Raw genomic sequence first — 18,103 nt, forward strand, 5'->3', positions numbered from 1 at the left:
AAGCACGCTTTGTCAATGTCTGTGCGGAAGATCACGGGAGCGATAAATGGTGCATAAGTGAGATCGTAAACCTGCTTAGTTCATTATATACTGTCTTAACTGATGGATTATATGGTTGTTCTCCTGTCCCCTACCCCTGGCTCTCCTCTCTTATCTAGCCAGCGTTTGCTTATGTCACGTGATACTTGGTATGTGCTTAGACTAGTTAGTGATAACTTACAAGGAGCTCATTCAGTGCCCGTGAAGCACAGAACGGCATGTGAGGCGACGAGTCTGCCGCTTGTGGCCCCGGCTACCGCTGGACGGAATGAATTCTGCTCGCGACTGCGCTGACAGGACGCTCAGCCGCGTCCGTCTGGCCATTCTGCTGCCGTGAGCGCGGTCATTGCTCGGACTCCGGACAGCAACGGGCGGTTTTTTTTCGCTGGCGCTCTTGTTTGTTGGGGCCGTCTCGGGCACAGTCACGGCCCCATGCGGCAGAGCACTGACCTCATCCTGCTTTGCGCCGCTCATCAAGCTCCCTGGCGCCGTCCGATTAGGAAAAATACTTTCTTCAGTCCAGTTGTTGACCTGCTACCGTACTCTCTCATCCATTTTTCTTTGCCTCGGCCATCGCTGGTAACATTCTCCGCTCCTTGCCTTCACATATCATCTACACATCTCCTCACAATGGCTGCATTGAGAACCTCCGCATTCCGTGCGAGCTCCTCGCTCAGATCCGCTGCTTGGAATGTGCAGAAGCGCAACGCCTCAACCTTGAAGGAGACCTTCGCTGCTCAAAGTTCGTAGAGCCCATCGAATCCGAAATTGCTTGACACGGTCCTGACCATCATCATCACTGTGCAGTTCCAGCAAAGGTCGAGCAAATCAAGAAGCTCAAGAAGTATGCCATAGCCCCAGCAGCTCCCGTCCTCGCTACACACACTGGCTTGATAAGAATTGAGGCGATCGTTCAAGGCATTGGAGCCCTTGCCGACGCCTGCAAATGCTACTATCATTTGCATACTTCTCTGCATTGCTGCGTCTCATCCGCTGCAAACTACGACATGTCTACTGGTTCACGGACAAGGCTGACAGGATCGGAAGGGAATACGGCAACGCAAAGCTAGGCGAGGTCACTCTTGGTATGTCAATCGGTTTCTCTCCTGTATTTTGTGCATCGCACCGCTAACAGCTGGCAAAGACCAAGTCTACGGTGGTGCCCGTGGCATCCGTGCCCTCGTTTGGGAGGGCTCAGTGCTAGACGCCGAGGAGGGGATCCGATTCCGTGGTAGGACGGTTCGTGCTACGTAGAACACGAACAACAATCAGACACAGTTGCTAACCTCCGCAAGATCCCGGAATGCCAGGAACAGCTCCCCAAGGCCCCTGGTGGCAAGGAGCCTCTTCCAGAAGGTCTCTTCTGGCTGCTGCTCACTGGTGAGGTCCCCACTGAGGAGCAGGTGCGCCAGCTCTCTGCGGAGTGGGCTGCCCGCGCCGAGCTGCCCAAATATGTCGAGGAACTCATCGACCGCTGCCCGAACGACCTGCATCCGATGGCGCAATTCTCGCTTGCGGTGACTGCGCTTGAGCGCGAGTCCTCGTTCGCCAAGGCATATGCCAAGGGCATGAAGAAGACCGACTACTGGCAGTACACTTTTGAGGACAGCATGGACCTGATCGGCAAGCTGCCCAACGTCGCTGCGCGTATCTACCGCAACGTCTACAAGGACGGCAAGGTTGCTCCCACGGACAAGAGCCAGGACTACAGTTACAACTTGGCCAACAAGCTCGGCTTCGCGTCCAACGCCGACTTTGTCGAGCTCATGCGTCTGTACCTGACCATCCACTCCGACCACGAGGGTGGTAACGTCTCTGCACACACCACGCACCTTGTCGGTTCGGCGCTCTCGTCGCCCTACCTCTCGCTCGCTGCTGGTCTGAACGGTCTTGCCGGCCCGCTTCACGGCCTTGCCAACCAGGAAGTCCTCAAGTGGCTGCAGGAGATGAAGGCTGAGATCGGCAATGACCTGTCTGACGAGAAGATCAAGGAGTACCTGTGGGCTACGCTCAAGAGTGGCCGTGTCGTGCCAGGCTATGGCCACGCCGTGCTCCGCAAGACGGACCCACGCTACGTCTCCCAGCGCGAGTTCGCGCAGAAGCACCTGCCAGACGACCCGATGTTCAAGCTCGTTTCCCAGGTGTACAAGATCGCTCCTGGCGTGCTTACCGAGCACGGCAAGACCAAGAACCCCTACCCGAACGTCGACGCGCACTCCGGCGTCTTGTTGCAGTACTACGGCCTGACCGAACAGAACTACTACACAGTCCTGTTCGGCGTGTCGAGAGCCCTCGGCGTCCTTCCTCAGCTCATCATCGACCGTGCAGTTGGCGCTCCAATTGAGCGCCCCAAGTCCTTCTCGACGGAGGCGTACGCCAAGATGGTCGGCGCTACCTTGTAAGCGGTTTGCACTCCACATGTGAGGGCGCATGTGCTCCGCGTTTGGCGGAAATCCCGTCATGTACGATGACTCTCGGGTATATATTCAGCGTGTTTGGATAGACTGGTAGCTCGCAGGGGTTTCAACTGTAGGCTGGAGTGGGAATTTGTCACAAGGCTCGGGTGTGGGGCACAAAAGTCGATACTTCGTTGGAATGTCTTAATATTCGGGTTGAGCGTTGGCCGGTCGTCCACTAGATTGTCTCTCTTTGCAAATCTTCATCAGGAACTCGATTTCCCTTATTTTTGTTTCCCCCCCCCATCCTTTGTCTTTGTTTCTGCACGTCTTTGCGCACGCTAGCAAGATTCCCTCGTTTCGTGCTTCGTGCCGCTCTTCCACTGTGCCTCCTCGTGCTTTCATCTGACTTGGTTCGCGCTGCCTAGCTCTACCACTGCCCTCTGCGCACCTCAAGCGCCCAACTTGTACACGTCTGCAATCGACTTGTCGCCATGGAGTCTCCTGGACCTCCTTCCGCCAAGCTTCGTTGCCTCCTTGATCCAATAGCGGCAGCTTCGGCCGTCTTTGCGGCCAGCGCTCCTCTTCGCCCACGCCATTGATCCCCCCCCCCCCCCCCGCGCAGGCCTCCGAAATGAGTTCGCGCAAACAAGCTCTAACTGTAGAAGGCGATCAACAGATCTTGTCTGCCTTTGTCAGGTCGACGCTGTGCAGAGAGTACGCTGCTTCATTTCCTGTGGAGAGCGTTTTGAAAGACGCTTACGCTAGCCTCGTGTTTGTTCTTGCCCAGATACGTGAAGCTATCGCAGTAAGCCTGTTTAGCCTGATAAGCCTGATCAACACGGTCCCGGTGGCCCGCCGTTGAATTCACATATGAAAGACCTAAGTAAATAAAAAGTACTAGCAGAGACAAGCCTGGCTTTGCAAAGATCGTGTTCAGTGACAAGCTAGCAGCCCATGACACAATTTCTGGTTGCTTCTGGATCGGTACGCGCTGGATCAATAAGTGGAATCTCAGTGCGCTTTCTGCTGAGATTGACGCCATGCTCCATTTCTACCAGAATGCAGCTATGATGAAAAGAAGGGTTGGGTAGTTAAAGCAGCAGAGAGGCTTGAGGAGGTTTTGCTGTACGGTGGGCATGAGGAGAAGGAGAGATGGTTAATGTACCTTCCGCACGCAATCCACTTGGTCACTTTAGTGATAACGGTGGATGAGGCGGCAAGAGCGTCGCTTCTTGAGTGGATCTGGTGTTGCCAATCGACGCTGGGCCAGTACTCGGAGGCAGCAGCGATGCATCGGCAAGCGCTTCTGTTGAGAGAGAGAGAAGTATGGGAAATGAGGATGTTTTGACGCTGAAGAGCAAGAACAACTTCGCCGTAGCACTAGGCTATCAACGCAAGTACGCTGAGGCGGAATCGATCGATGCACAGGCAGACGCTGGCGACCAGTGAGAAGGTGCTCGGTGTTGACCATCCAGACACGCTGACAAGTGTCTACTGCATTGCTTATCTCCTCGCAAAGCGACATCACTATGCCGAATCTATTGATTTGTATAAGAGAGCGTACACTAGGTACAGCTCTATCCTAGGGGAGGGCAATCCCACCACACGTGCGTGTTTCCAACACTATTCTGAACTTCCCGCTTCGCGGGAGCAGTCTCTCCTTTCTCTTCCTGAATAAACTATCTTCGTTGTCAGCGGAGCTTCTGTCAAGACGTTAAAATTATCACGTGCGCTGTCCAAAATTGGGCATGAGGAGCTCAAAATTTTGTTGAATCAGTGTGACACATTCTTCGTTGTCATCCTATTGAGTGAATGTTGTAGCTTGATGTGCGTTCGCGGTTGGATGTCGTGGATCTGGGGGGCGGGAATAGAACTTATTATATAGTTCTACTTGCATGTAAAACAAGTGTCCGATTTCTCTTGAGCGCCCACTGAAGCGAGATCCTCCCGGAGGCGAAAACTTCCTATGCTTACTCAACACCAGTTCTCAGTTCTCACACTGCGTCATAAGAAATGCGCTAATGGACACCTGCTTATCCTAAATCTTCTCATTTACTACTTAAGATTACTTTCACCTTGCGTCGCTCGCGCGGAAGAAAAGGATTGCACCACGTAAGATACGCGCTTTACTGCAATGGATTATGCGTTAGAGGCGGAATCTCAGCCTCGAAGCTGATCTGGAGGTCTGCAGCCGCTCGAGCTAGAACGAATTGAATCGCCGTTTCATCTGGGTGCGTCACCCCTCTGCCTTCCGACGCGAGCCGCCGCCGACTGCTCAAGCACGGCCTTGAAATGACCATCTTCCGCTCTACACATTTGATGCCATGGCCATTTCGGAGTTGTGCTGGCGACCATGGCGGTGTGGGCGTGAGTCTCCCCTCTCCCGTGGCAGATCGATTTGGTCGAGTCTCTCAGGTAGCCCCAAGCGCTGGAAGGGTCGAACAAGCCGTCTGTAGATCACCGTTCAACCTTCGCGAGGGTCCATGATTCTGAGGCCTTTGGATAAAATATTGAAATGTTCTAGCTTTGTTCATTTCTTTTCTTAACAACTTTATCATTGCATTTCCATTGGTTGAGCTTAACTGACAGGTCTGAAATGTGTCTCGATCAAGACTCCGACGACTATATACATGTATATATACATGTGAGGACGAAACATGCCCAGTCATCTCAATGAAGTATCGTAATTTGAGCCTGAAAAAAGATGACCGCGTCCTGTCCAGCATGTTTGTTCCAAACCGTCATTTCTACTACCATCGTAACCCTTCGTTCGCGAGTGTGGTAAGCTGACTCTCGGATTTCCTGGGGAATACTAGGGTCTACATCATTGATGTAACGGTAATGCGTGGCCTGCGTCTCGAATCCCAGCTTTTCTAGAAGCCTACAAGTCGAGCCTGATTTTCACAAAAAGCGAGGGGAGGGTGGGCTTGTCAGATTTAAGCGTTGATCGTCGGTCTGACTTTATAAGCGTAAATCAACACGCCAATCATTTTTCTACGTCCTTCACACCCAGATTCCTTCGACTCCGTGCATGAGGAAAAATGAGATGCGCTCAAAGCATTGCCAACGCGACCAGTCAAATGCCGTCCATACAATCTCTGTGTTTTTGCTTCCACATTTCAGGAAAGTCACCTCTGAATTCTGACCAAAATCTCGGAGGCCAATTAAAAAACGGGGAAAACGATCACGGTACCCTGCAAGAAATTGAGCGACAGCGAATGTTTGGTACATTGTTTGATGTTGAATTTTGCTTGTGCCACCTTCGTCATCGTGAAAAAGCTTAGCCTCACCACGTGCTTGATAGTTGTCTTTTGCCCAAACATGTCACGCAACCTAGCACGCCATCTCCGGCCAAAAGTACGGTAAGACCCATGGATGAATACCGCTGTGTCCTCAGTTGATCCAAAGCCTCTGATGCGAATCTCAGGTACCGAAGTAACTATTTCTAGTAGAAGCTCAAGGGAAAGAGAGCCAGGCTGGATGAGTCTTCATGTAAGAGGAGCCATGCACTTCACCGTAACCCAACAAGCGCCTTTCAAGGACTGACAAGCGAGGATTGCGAGCGAATAAAGAGCTGATTACAGTATCTGCCTGAACGCATATGTGCTCCACTTGTGCACATCCCAGACACGTTGTCTCGTGCCGGGCATCCGAGAACATCCGGCTGAAAGGTGTATCACAGCCATACCACCACTGCCGATCGATGGACGAAGTCTGTTGGAAAACTTTGGCATCTTAATGTCCCACGGATATCAAAGTTTTCTATTGATTGATCCCATCAGCATAAAATAAGAGCCTTGAGGGGGAATGTCCAGCACGATCCCATTTCTTTCGAAATGATCAACAGAGAATGGCCGGACAGATTTGACATGATTGACCACCATACTGGTCCCCGGTCAACTCCGGATACGGATAAAAACTGGAACTTCGTTGTCACGCGGTCCCCGGCATTTGGTGTCCGTGTAGATTACTCACCTTCTAGCACAAACTTCTAGCAGACCACTAGAACGCATGACAACAGGTTCTCGCCTACCCCGTCGAGCTGGTGACCCCGGATTTATCGGATGATAAATCAGTAGCGGAGTTCCGCAATCATGGAGAAGATGGTCCAAGCTGCTGATCGCCGCTGTATAAGAGTTGACTGAGACAAATGGCAATGAAGGACGTGTCTTTTCTGAGTTCTCACTCTCTCAAGCACTAGGCCCACACTTTTTCTCCTTTTAATCATGGCTGAAGTTCAGCAACTGGTGCCAAGACAGAAGTCTTTTGCCGAGAGATTTCATCTCAGCACAACTGTCTACTATGATCAATTTGATCCTCGCAATGGCACCGACAAGTCGAGGGCTAGTCTAGCAAATCTAGACTACTCTCCTCTCAGACGAATCACTTTCCCCAGCTTTGTGATGGGCGTGTTGGTGTCTATGGGCGGTTTCCTGTATCTTGCTCCTACCTTCTCCTTCTGAGTCCAGACTACCTAACATTGTCTAGGTTTGGCTTTGACACCGGCCAAATCTCTGGTTTTCTCGCCATGCCTGATTTCTTGGAACGTTTTGGCCAGCGGCATAGAAACGGAGAGTACTATTTCAGCAATGTTCGTTCTGGCCTCATCGTTGCGATGCTATCTATTGGAACTCTTATTGGAGCTTTGATCGCTGCACCCATTGCTGACTATGCTGGCCGTCGACCTTCTTTATCTTTTTGGACCATCATCATTGCAGTCGGACTCATTGTTCAGATCAGCTCGGATCACCATTGGTATCAAGTTATGATGGGTCGTTGGGTAGCGGGCCTTGGAGTTGGTGCGCTGAGCATGCTTGTACCCATGTATCAGGCTGAGGCTGGACCAAAGCATATTCGTGGAGCCCTCATTAGCACTTATCAACTGTTCATTACAATTGGAATTTTTTTCGCCGCATGTGTAAACTACGGTACATACGAGCACCAGCGCGACAACTCTGGATCGTGGAGAATCTCACTTGGACTGGGCTTCATCTTTTGCGCCATACTCGGCATTGGAATACTCTTTCTCCCAGAGACTCCTCGCTTTGTATACCGGAGAGGTGACAAAGAGGGGGCTAAAGCAACAATGATGCGTGTCTATGGAGCTCCGGCGAACCACTATGTTATTGCTGTTGAACTCGAGGAGATTGAGGTCAAGCTTCAAGAAGAATCAGCTCAGGGCAGTGCTCTTGCTGAATGGGCATTGATGCTTCGCACTCCCATGATGCCATATCGTATCCTTCTGGGCGTAGTTCTGCAAATGTTTCAACAGCTCACAGGAGCCAACTATTTTTTCTACTACGGAACCGTGATATTCAAGGCAACGGGTATCAACAATTCCTTTGTTACTCAAATGATTCTTAACGGCATAAACTTCGGCGTGACGCCTCTCGGTATCTACTTTGTCGAGGCCTTTGGCCGTCGAATCTGTCTGATCATCGGATCTGCTTGGATGTTCGTCATGTTCTTATGCTTCGCCTCGGCCGGTCATTTCTCGCTCGATCGACAAAATCCACAGAGCACCCAAGGAACTGGAACTGGTATGATCGTGCTTGCAGCGCTGTTCATTCTCGGGTTTGCGACAACTTGGGGTCCAATGGTCTGGACGATAGGTGAGTTGGAGGAAAGAATACGAATAGGGACAACTTTTGACAAGAACAGCGGCCGAGCTTTATCCTAGTCGGTTCCGTGCAAAAGGGTTGGCACTATCCACAGCATCCAACTGGTTATGGAACTTCTTACTGGGTCAGTTAAATTAGTGACAGATCGTCGATTTCATTCACAGAATCAGAACTAACATTTTACAGCATTTTTTACACCTTTCATTACAAGCAGTATTGACTTCCGCTACGGATATGTGTTCGCCGCGTGCAACTTCCTTGGAGGTCTTATTGTCTACTTCTTTGTTAATGAAGGACAAGGACGAACACTTGAAGAGATAGACACAATGTATCTCTCTAAGGTTCTTCCCTGGAAATCCAGAAAATGGATCGCTCCTCCGCCTCACGAAATGGCCAGAATCAGAAGAGAGGCAGGCACTCATCAGACCGATGAAGAGATTGGCGAGAAGAAAGAAAGCGAGGAGATTGAACGCAACGAAGCTACACCCGAGAGCCACGCTAACAAGAATTCTGCAGATAATAGCAACGCAGAAGCTGGCCCGGCTGTGCAAAAGGAATTCAAGCCTTGAGGAATATATCGAAGAAGCTCGCTAAATTCCCTCAGATTAAAATATTGATACTTGGAAATTGCAGACATGGTTTAAAATTATCTAATTATAATAGCAATAATAGGGCTCTAAAACTCTTTACTACCAGATTAATGACTAAAGTTACGATTTCTTTGTTAAGTAAGTTAACTTAATCTAAGTTGCTTGGTCACTTTCTTCGTTCGAGCGACCTTTTTCGGAGCTGGAGGAAGAAAATATTGATCCTTGATAAAGTACAGCCTTTATAGAGTCAATGGAAATCTGCCAATGGTCTCGCAATGTGTCAAGTATATCATTTATAGCCTGGTAGTCTTACTGCAAACGGTATATCACAGTTGCAGGCAGAAGAAATCTTATGCCATGATTCGCATATCGCCCAATGTCCAAATACACCAATGCATAGTCCTTTTAAGTATGTTTAGCGATAAGCAATCTCGTATCCCTCCGTTCTCTTCATCGGGCCCCGGTAGTACTCCTCGAGCACTCCGTGTCGAGGGGTGATGTGCCACTGAGATCTCTGCAAAAGATCGAGTTCGAGCAATGCAAATTCGAGAGTCGTGATACTGCCGTCTCTCGCATAGACATAATTGGAGCAGTACCTATCACTGAAACCTTTTCCTACCACTGTTGCAGTGCTAATCAGGAATCGATAGATCTTTAAGGACGACAGGATAAAGGTCGGATATCTTGTCGATAGTCGATCGAGATACAGCACTACGCTGAGAAGGAGAGACATCGAGAGTTCCAAGTAGGTAGCAAACCGATTCACGTAGTCTGCCACTGAAATACTAGGTGGTGCTCTATCGAAGTCAGCTTCAGTCATTGTCTTTTACGCAAGTACACGTCCCTAAGACTCATCTCGAATAAATCCGCGTCAACTATGGGTGACTTGTAAGCAAAGTGTTATTATATTGAACTATGTCAAGGAGCAAAATTGTGACCAGATGGCAAAAATCGGCAACTTCACATTCTTCGTAACTGGCCGGTAATAGCCTCATGGCGGTAGGCTTTTGTGGCGGTATCCGAGCCAACGAATCTCATTTTTCAAAAGACTCTGAGGGGTGCAATACATTCAAAGAGATATACGTTTCGGTTTGAGCGCCTGTCTTCTATTTTCAGGACTGCTTTTTGTTTGAGCTGTCTATCTGCGACCAACATGTGCCATCTTTAACGTCTGAGTATATTAGCCGCGAGGTCCGCCATCATCGAGTGATCTTCAGCGAATGAACAGAGGTCTGCGTTAAAAGTCCAACATTTCTACCTGCACTGACATTCAACTGTCTAGAATTCTTAGGTTTCAAAATGCCGAGTCCATTGGGTACTTCGCTCAACAGGTCTGACCGTGATTACTAGGCGAGGCTCACGATGAAACCACTCAAGCCTGCCGATTTCGACGACATACCTACAGACTCACCTACTCTGTTCGACTGCTTGACGAACAGCGACAATGATACGCTCAATGTTGATCTGCCTAGCGCTCGTCGGTGGGCGCGGTACTGCAGGGATCCCGTGTGCCACAAATACTTGACCGCCTGGCCCTGCAAGTCCAACTTTTGGCTGCATTTGTATGGTACGGCTGTGCACTGTGAGGATGTGCGGACATACGCGAAGGCAGGACGTCGTAAGCTGGCCAGGGAGTGGAGGGTTGATACAGAATGGGAAATGAACGAACCAAGGTTGCCCAGGCCTACTCCGGAACAGAATGGCACCCATGGTATTGCGCCAGAAAACGAGTAGTTCAGGCTGCGGTGTTGTCGGGCTTCCAGACAAGAGATGCCATCGTATAAAAATAAAAAGTTCGGTCCGGTTCTCAAATGGATATCGTGTCTGTGCGACGGCTATATTATGGCTCATCAAAGTCGGAACTGCACAAAGATACGAAACGAGCTTGTATGACGTATCGTCATACCATTCGTGCTACTGGAGCTACTTTTCCTTCGTTTACTCGTGCCCATGACGCGCTTCCTGGCTCTGGTGGTTTGGCAAATCGCGCTACTTTGGCCATTCGTTCTAGCTTAATCACCAGTTAGATTATCTTAGTTTTCGGGAAGAGTAGCATCAATGCATGCAGTTTTAGGAGTATCAAAACACGTCAGATCTCTGTCAAATTTATTCTGATAAGATTCACAACTGTGCTGATGGGATTGCAGGACACTAGCAACTAAATTAGATAACACGATCCGAATATGCACCTTGCTTCCTCTGCCGCATCGCGTAAACCATTTCTAAAATGTTGCTGGTCGGCTTCGTTGAAAGATCAACCTGGGATGGCCCCTCTTCAAGGATAGTGCGAAGTCGACGCAGCCCTTCCGTTCCAAAATACTCGCATTTTGCCAGTTGATCGGATAATTCGGTCCGGCCAGTTGCTAGTTACCTCCAGGCAGCTCAGTGACTTGAATATGTTGTACCGCTTCTGCAACAGCCTCTCCATTGTGGTAATGGTTCACTTTGATGACTAGATTGCTGGGCTTGGACACGTTCTTTATGAGAAACTTGAGCCTTTTGCACTGTGGTCTCCGGCAAATGATCTGATCTAGCAGTTCAATCGTTTCTATGTGCGTACGGGGCTTTCAGCTTTTGCCGCAGCGAGAGTAGGCCGGTAAGTGTACGACCTCGCTTCTTTGTTGTCTGTTAGCATCGTTCACCCTCTCCTTTGGCGCTGATAGAGGATGATTTACAAGAGGTTAATGACCGGTTTTTTCGACTCATTTTGTTTGTGCTGGGAACACAGTTTTGAAATCCTAAGATCTTGCGTCTAGTATTGTAACGTTAAGTAGTGTCATCTTGAGGTATTGTAGACTCTCTTTATGGAAGCATGAATGGGATACAGGGGTTCAAGATTCTGGTCCCCCTTTCAGGAAATACTGAAATCGGGCTTCAGTCTACAAGGAGGGCTTTCCAACGTAGGGCTTGATTCCCGGACTCCAGTGCGTATATAACTTGAAGTCCACCCGCTATACTGGATGCCATTAGATCATTGTTGGCTTTCAATATGAAGCACAGCCAACACACGAGCTGGCTGAGCCTTTGCTCCGAAGGCAATGATACCTACCTGGTGATCTCTGACCACCTTGATATCACCACAACTCAAATTCCTGAGCTGGATTCCCAAAGACCAAGCCTCTTTGTGCCAATTGGCAATAGGGCGAAAACGGTCACTCTGCGCGAGCTCTTCGGAGCAAAGAGAAACCAACGGCTTCTTACGAAGCGGGTCCCAGGCAAAATACACCTCCATGTTGAAGCATGCAGTATCTTCAACCAAAGGCCTCTACTCATTGCCGATAGTGATATCCCAACAAACACTTTGAGGGCTAAAATCCCTTCCACTAAGTGTCATGAAACCACGAAACAGATAGTCCAGAAACCGGCCTCATTCGGCGAGATTTCCAGTATCAACTACTCTCAGTTGCTTCAACCGTTTGTGAACGTGTTCTGTTTTTTCTCAGATGACCTAGGTGGTTTCAAGAACATTGCGCATCATCTTGCTACGTGGCTTGAGCTAGTCCAAGAGTCGACAATTCCCAGGAGTACTCGCATATGGGAGGTCATAGTGACCGAGAAAATCCCCACAGGCGTGGAAAATGAGAAAGAGGCAAGAAAGGTCTTTCTATGGCTTCCGAGCGCGGAAACGAAAAGGGACCTCTTTGAGCAGGTCTCGGCAATTGATATGATTGAACTTTTCTCGGCCGGCGCACTCTCTGTCAATGCTTGCCATAGACTGCTCAAGGAACGTATCATGAGTGGATCAGACCAAGTGCGAAAGGATAGGGAGCTATCTAGGTGTCATTTTTCTGCGACTCACTTTGCTGCATTCCTTGCGAGTGCTTGTGAGCACTTTTCTTGGGTTACTAACGAGCCGTTCGACTTTATCAAGGCTTCCCGAGAGGACAATCCAGCACCGCAAGACTTGGATGAGCATTTAGCTAACCTGCTGAAGCATATTAGAAATCCTCGAGATCTCGCCGCATTTGCAGCTCTTGCTATCGCATTTAATCTTTTGCTGGATAGCTACCCTCCTCATTCACGTTGTGGATTAGAACGCCATACCCAGTATGGAAACGTCTAGCAAGTCGACAGTGTTCTCCCCAGAGCAGGTACTGGATATTCTCTATAAAGACGCACTTCCGAAAAAGAGGGTCATATCTTTCGCGGACTCGAAAGATGTCATTCTCCGGAGTGGTTTCATCAATCTGGTCCGTACACATTTGATCAACTTCTTTGAGAAGCTAAAACACGATCCCTTGTCGGCTGCAGAGATTCACCGAGGCAATTTAGATCGATCTAAACACCATTGGCAAGGTATTCGAAGCAGCAGGACTTTTCTCTGCTGCCTATGTTGAAGTCCACAGTATGGCTTGTCTTGCGGACATGTCCTATGTGAGAACTGCGTTTTCCTCTTAGGGACATTGACGAACACGGCCCATGGATGTACAAAATACATAACTGTTTTCCTTGTGGAGAAGAAATGCCTGAGGAAGTAAATGTTAAAATTCATCCTCCTACAGCAGTACAGCTGGAGTGGAAATCCCTTTGCGTCGATTGTGGTGGCGCTTGCAGCTCAACGTCCCTCAGGATGATGAAGCGTCTATATGATCGAATCGGTTTACCGATTCCTTTCCAGCAATTCTTCAAATTTGCCTTTGAAATTAGCTCAGCTATGCTCTTAAATACTTGATTGATCGACGCTGACCTTTTTCAGGAGGCTTGATCGTGCCCGCCATGTTTATCAGCGGATGAAGCATCGAACACATGGTTGTTGACCTCAAGCTTCTTTTGCTAGCCTGAGCCAAGGATTGGCTTATACTTCGTCAGGAAAGTCGTCTGCATCCAAATCTCTAAGGCTGTGGTAGACTGGTCGCCGAAAGTAGTTTTCAGCTATTCTGAGGTATTGAGGATGTCATCAAAAATCCTATTTAGATTGCCAAAGCCTACCAGTTCCGTGAAGCAGGAAATGGGTTGGTATCTCTCCGAGTAGAATATAGTGGTATTCTACCTGAATTAGCAGATGGTGAAGCTTTTGCAATACATGACGTACTCCGGTTGCATCTCCAATATCGAATACCCTACCATGCTCGGCGTCTTCAAGATACACGCAGAGCCCTCTTCTTTACTCCACAAGCGACGACTTCAAACGACCATTGATGGTCGCAGTGGGCTCGCTGACGATGTGAAAATTAACCTACCCTTCCCACCTCAACACGTTTTCAATGATTGTTTGGTACTGGTGAGAAAAGCTTCCGACCATTCTGCTGGAAGTCCGGTAAATGCGAAAATACTCTATGTCTGAGTTGGCTGTTTTCAATGAGTCAAAGATTGTATGAAACAAGTATTCGACGAATCTCCGATAGACTGCCTTCATGCAAATCTTCTTCTCCTTTCTTCGTTGTATCTGGAAGTGCTCGCTTGCCGGATTTATGGCGAGTTTCATGTTATCAAACATAAACCCTTCGCCTTCCTTTTCGCACCACACGTCTGTATCCGACCCGAATTCCAAGTCTCGTCCTTCGGCTTCTCTTTTTCTAGCCACAACGCGAGTCCGTATTTGGCTATGACGGGCCGCAGCCGCTCCATTCCAGAAATCGATATCTTCGAGTTCGCCGAGGCCAAGCATCCTAGATGCTGTCATAGTATAGTTTCCAACGTCGGCCAGCACAATTCCAAGGTTACGACTCTGTCCCTTAGCTGTGAACTATGTTCTTGGGCGTGGGACGGTGAAGACCGTTGTTGTGCTAGAGCCAATTAGCAATGAATCATGCGCAGCCTCAATGCGTGTCGACTTTCTCACACTCTTCGCGCTTCCTGCTTCATTCTGTAAAAAGCTCAAGCTGTTGATGGGGAGAAATCCATGAGCGCCAGCCTCATTCGCGGTTGCTCTGTTCACGTCTTTCGATGCCATGAGATTACTCTCCTATTTATCGCTGTTCTTGGCTTCAGAGGAGGCTTGCGTTCGCTGTTTCGCCAGCACCTCCACCTCTTCTCCAAGTCGTGGTTTGCGTGGTCTGCCTCTAGTATCCTTTAGCTTGTCCGCAGCCCCTTCAATGGCTTCCAGGCGATTCGATCTACCTCTCGGTCGCTTTGGCTTCCCCCCACCTTGCGTCCCACGGCCCTGCTTTGCCATTTTTGCAGCATTTGGAGCCTTTCGGTTGGCTACGCGCTTTCCTTCGACTCTTGGCTTGGCCATCGTGATCGTAGCAGCAAGAAGAATAAGGTACAACTCAATACGGCGGCGGAAGACGGGATTTGGTCGCTTGTCCAGGTATTTGGGGAATTTATAACACGGGGTTTTGGAGGCGCTTCTGTGCTGACAACAGAGAAAGCGGTAGGAAATGGCAGCAGCAGAAGTCAGGTGCGATGGTGGAATAATATTGTCGTAGGCGGCGGAGTACTGATGCCGAGAGGCCGAGATGACGGAGTCGAGATTGCATTGAAAGTGGCTGAAGATGTTTTGATAGATGAGCATTACTCCTGCCCACTGCCTTCTGCTAGGAGCTGAGGCGTGCTTGATAGCACACGATCGACTAATTGATAGTGACTCGTTAGCAAACAATGAGTAACAATGTTTGAACACTACTCATTGATGTGTGAGGTGGCTGACAACGCCACTCGGCTCAATAGGACGCGGTTTGACACATGAACTCCCACTCAGGGATCTCCACCACCGCCTACAGTCGCTACGTAATGTGGAGGCTTATCGGTCGGCTGTTGAGCTACCGTATTTTCAGTACTCATTCAACCAGGGCTAAATGCACCGAACAATTCTATGTCCCCTCCATGAACCAGCCGATCACTGACGCAGTTTCCGCATTTCGAATGCGTACAGAATGATCCTCGCCGAGAAGAAGCATCCGAGAAGGAGAGGTTCGTACTCTCAGCCAGAGTTGTACTATCCACTATCGCCGACCCGTGTAAGCTTGAGCCATATACTGCGAACCATAACGCCGCGATCGACATTTAGGGCGCTGAGAGTCTGATGTCCCTTCACCTGCAACAGCAGGCCGTGACATCCGTTAAGTATTTTGAAGAAGATCAGGAGAGCGTATAAGCTTAAAGATCTTGTAACCAAGGTAAACGCAAGGTCCAATCATTGTCGAGTTTGCTGATCCCCAGTAAAGGTAAGAAGAGGAAACGGATTGATAACCACGGGAGAGAAGCTGAACAGACTTAGTCGAAGCTAGAACGAGAGAAGACGTACACGTCAAAGGAGCAATTCGCCAAACCATATAAAAGGCATCCTTCATGCGGAGCGAAGATATCAATTGCCTCGCTCTGGTCGACATCAACAGCTATATGAACACATTATCCAGACTCGTCAGAGCACTTGAAGCTTTGCAGAGTACGGAGTGAATTGAGTTTGTTGAATACCAATATATACGCGGTGTTATAAAACAGTTTCCAACACGCATTATTCCTCTGCAGCAAGCCGTTTCCTGGGACGCTTCGAAACGCCTCGGCTGGTAAAGGATGTATTTGGAGTGGTTTCTCTTGCGACTTCAGCACTTTGCCGACTGAACTCTTGTGATTGCGAGGCGGGCTGACTCGATCTTGAGAGACTATGGCGCTCCAGGTCTTGTGAAAGCCCGACGCTCTGGGAAAGTTGTGGGACGCTGAAGTCCAGATCTGCCGGGATTTGATCTATAGCCGAACATAGCCGTTTAAAATGATTGGGCATCCGTACTTCGTAAACGTTCCTGGTAAACTTGTATGCCGTCCATTTCTCTTTTCCATCCAGGGCTGTAAAATCAAACTTGTGAATAGGATGGCGGTAATACTTAGTATCCTTCCCATCAACGACTGGGTAGTGTCCATAGATTCTCACCGAGGTGTGATCATGCGAGATTGAGAAGGCAAGAATCTTCCGATGAAGCTCCATCTCACGACCAACGAGTCTAAAGAGTTCGATGGTAGCTCTCACCGCAAGTGTCATACTATAGGCATTCTGTCGGTCCGCAATATCGAGCGCTGCAGCACCGCACTTCACCTCGCAAGTAAGGAACGGGAAGTATATGTAGTACGTGGCCATGAAGTACGACTGATCGCCGGAGATGAAGTTGCCAATAAATGGGGCAAGCTTGTCGAGCTGCTCGTTGGTAAATGCTTCCCGCTTGAATCCCACAGAGTAGTCAGGCTGCGGAGGCGTGCCTGTCAAGGGAAAGGAATTGTTCCAGCCTTCGTTGACACTTTCGATCAAGACCTTTAGATGCTTCGCTCCGTATATTGTCAGGGCCTCCGCCGAAGGTACAATTAATCGACTAATGTCTTAAATAACCCTGCCTTCATTCCGATTCTGAATCTTTTGGAAGGTTTGCTCAAAGAGGTCGTCGCGAAACAAAGACTGCTCGTGAACGGTTTGCTCCTTCTCGAGTAAGGAGCGGCAAAGCGTCTTACTTCCTTCGTCAACGTCGAGGTCGGATTTGATCATAAAGCTTCCCTTCGTCGTAAGTAAAGTCTCATAATGTGGATCTTCGTGAGGAGCGCTCTTGACTTCTCGTGGCTTTTGGTCGCTGGGTGTTGTTGAGCTCGGCGCGACAGAGCTCGTCGCGACAGAAGCTGGATCAGCAGAGGCCAGCGGAGATCTCCTCCGGCGAAGGGAGCCTGAAGACTTCTGTCTGGCAAGTAGATGGCTCATGTTTTTGTCACTCTGCTCAGAGTATCCTTTGGGCCAGTGTCCTGTCCTTGTCCAGTACAGTATGGGATCTTTTTGGCCGTCGAGGTTGTCTGCCTCCTCTTGTTCAGTTGAGTTGTCAACAGCGGATTTGTCAGGATTTTGTCGTGCCCGTTTGTGAGAAGCACCCGTTGCGCCAGATTCTGAGATATTTAGGCATCGCTTCCTCCCTTCGGGTTGCTAGAGAGGTAAGGGCTGCTGGACAAGTTTTCGAGGCCGCTTAGATCGTCTGGGGTCCGCGGCTTGCTCGGCTTCGATTGTTCGAGACCTCTTTTGCGTCACCGCTTTCTGGGCAGAGGACTTAGTTGTTTGATCGCGATTGCCAGTTCGAGGGCGTAAGATTCTTCGCAACGAAGTGTTGTCCACGGCTTGTTCCTGTGTATTGTTAGATCTCTGACGACAACAGAGGCTGTCGCACGCTTGCCTCTTGTCGCTTATTATCCGTCCGAACTGTAGACTTTTCCTAAGCGCCAACGTCTTCTCAACACGGGAGGTTCGGAGGCGGGGAAGATGTTCGCGGTCCCTACGATGCTCTTTGAGGTGTCAGCAGATGCTCTGTATAAGCAGACAACAACGCGCATTTACATACCTTTGTTCTTTAGGGATGGCATAGGCAGTCTTTACTGGGCGACTAGAAGCTTTAAACTTATAGCTATATTGTTTAAGTCGAGATATCGAGCGTTTATATCTTGCTGCCGGGGTTTGTCGCGGAGTTGTCTAGCGCAAAAGTGAGATGACAAAAACCAACGACAGCGCCAAGACACCAGGGTGCCACGACGCATGTGCACTCGTTCC

General features: G+C 49.3%; 8 protein-coding genes across 10 annotated transcripts; 4 read left to right on the forward strand and 4 right to left on the reverse strand.

Moving 5' to 3' along the window:
* The first annotated feature begins 101 nt into the window (after positions 1–101).
* Positions 102–2,722, forward strand: PV09_09694 (citrate synthase, mitochondrial). The gene is made up of 5 exons (XM_016363803.1): positions 102–781; positions 847–883; positions 1,087–1,124; positions 1,184–1,278; positions 1,335–2,722. Exons 1-5 carry the CDS (start codon positions 472–474, stop codon positions 2,439–2,441), a joined length of 1,587 nt encoding a protein of 528 aa, XP_016208360.1. The 5' UTR covers positions 102–471; the 3' UTR covers positions 2,442–2,722.
* A 339-nt stretch (positions 2,723–3,061) lies between these two features.
* On the reverse strand, positions 3,062–4,379 carry PV09_09695 (uncharacterized protein). The gene is made up of 2 exons (XM_016363804.1): positions 4,170–4,379; positions 3,062–4,117 (listed from the first exon to the last, which is right to left on the reverse strand). Exon 2 carries the CDS (start codon positions 3,961–3,963, stop codon positions 3,631–3,633), a length of 333 nt encoding a protein of 110 aa, XP_016208361.1. The 5' UTR covers positions 3,964–4,117; positions 4,170–4,379; the 3' UTR covers positions 3,062–3,630.
* Positions 4,380–5,773: 1,394 nt separating this feature from the next.
* On the forward strand, positions 5,774–9,005 carry PV09_09696. 3 transcript variants are annotated; one of them, XM_016363805.1, is made up of 6 exons: positions 5,774–5,800; positions 5,866–5,930; positions 6,011–6,873; positions 6,927–8,050; positions 8,100–8,183; positions 8,246–9,005. In XM_016363805.1, the coding sequence occupies exons 3-6, from the start codon at positions 6,665–6,667 to the stop codon at positions 8,626–8,628; spliced, it is 1,800 nt and encodes a 599-aa protein (XP_016208362.1). In that variant the 5' UTR covers positions 5,774–5,800; positions 5,866–5,930; positions 6,011–6,664; the 3' UTR covers positions 8,629–9,005. The 3 variants fall into 3 exon arrangements, with proteins under 3 accessions (XP_016208362.1, XP_016208363.1, XP_016208364.1); XM_016363806.1 differs by having other exon boundaries at positions 6,011–8,050; XM_016363807.1 differs by having other exon boundaries at positions 6,927–8,183.
* A 59-nt stretch (positions 9,006–9,064) lies between these two features.
* Positions 9,065–9,469, reverse strand: PV09_09697 (uncharacterized protein; the record flags this gene model as incomplete). The annotated part of the gene is made up of 1 exon (XM_016363808.1): positions 9,065–9,469. The coding sequence occupies one exon, from the start codon at positions 9,467–9,469 to the stop codon at positions 9,065–9,067; it is 405 nt and encodes a 134-aa protein (XP_016208365.1).
* A 542-nt stretch (positions 9,470–10,011) lies between these two features.
* PV09_09698 (uncharacterized protein) lies at positions 10,012–10,383 on the forward strand (the record flags this gene model as incomplete). The annotated part of the gene is made up of 1 exon (XM_016363809.1): positions 10,012–10,383. One exon carries the CDS (start codon positions 10,012–10,014, stop codon positions 10,381–10,383), a length of 372 nt encoding a protein of 123 aa, XP_016208366.1.
* Positions 10,384–11,638: 1,255 nt separating this feature from the next.
* On the forward strand, positions 11,639–12,712 carry PV09_09699 (uncharacterized protein; the record flags this gene model as incomplete). The annotated part of the gene is made up of 1 exon (XM_016363810.1): positions 11,639–12,712. The coding sequence occupies one exon, from the start codon at positions 11,639–11,641 to the stop codon at positions 12,710–12,712; it is 1,074 nt and encodes a 357-aa protein (XP_016208367.1).
* A 1,842-nt stretch (positions 12,713–14,554) lies between these two features.
* Positions 14,555–15,106, reverse strand: PV09_09700 (uncharacterized protein; the record flags this gene model as incomplete). Its single annotated transcript, XM_016363811.1, has 1 exon — positions 14,555–15,106. One exon carries the CDS (start codon positions 15,104–15,106, stop codon positions 14,555–14,557), a length of 552 nt encoding a protein of 183 aa, XP_016208368.1.
* A 942-nt stretch (positions 15,107–16,048) lies between these two features.
* PV09_09701 (uncharacterized protein) lies at positions 16,049–16,666 on the reverse strand (the record flags this gene model as incomplete). Its single annotated transcript, XM_016363812.1, has 1 exon — positions 16,049–16,666. One exon carries the CDS (start codon positions 16,664–16,666, stop codon positions 16,049–16,051), a length of 618 nt encoding a protein of 205 aa, XP_016208369.1.
* Between the last annotated feature and the right edge of the window lie 1,437 nt (positions 16,667–18,103).

This window comes from Verruconis gallopava, assembly GCF_000836295.1.
Source record: "Verruconis gallopava strain CBS 43764 unplaced genomic scaffold supercont1.130, whole genome shotgun sequence".
NCBI classification, from domain to species: domain Eukaryota; kingdom Fungi; phylum Ascomycota; class Dothideomycetes; order Venturiales; family Sympoventuriaceae; genus Verruconis; species Verruconis gallopava.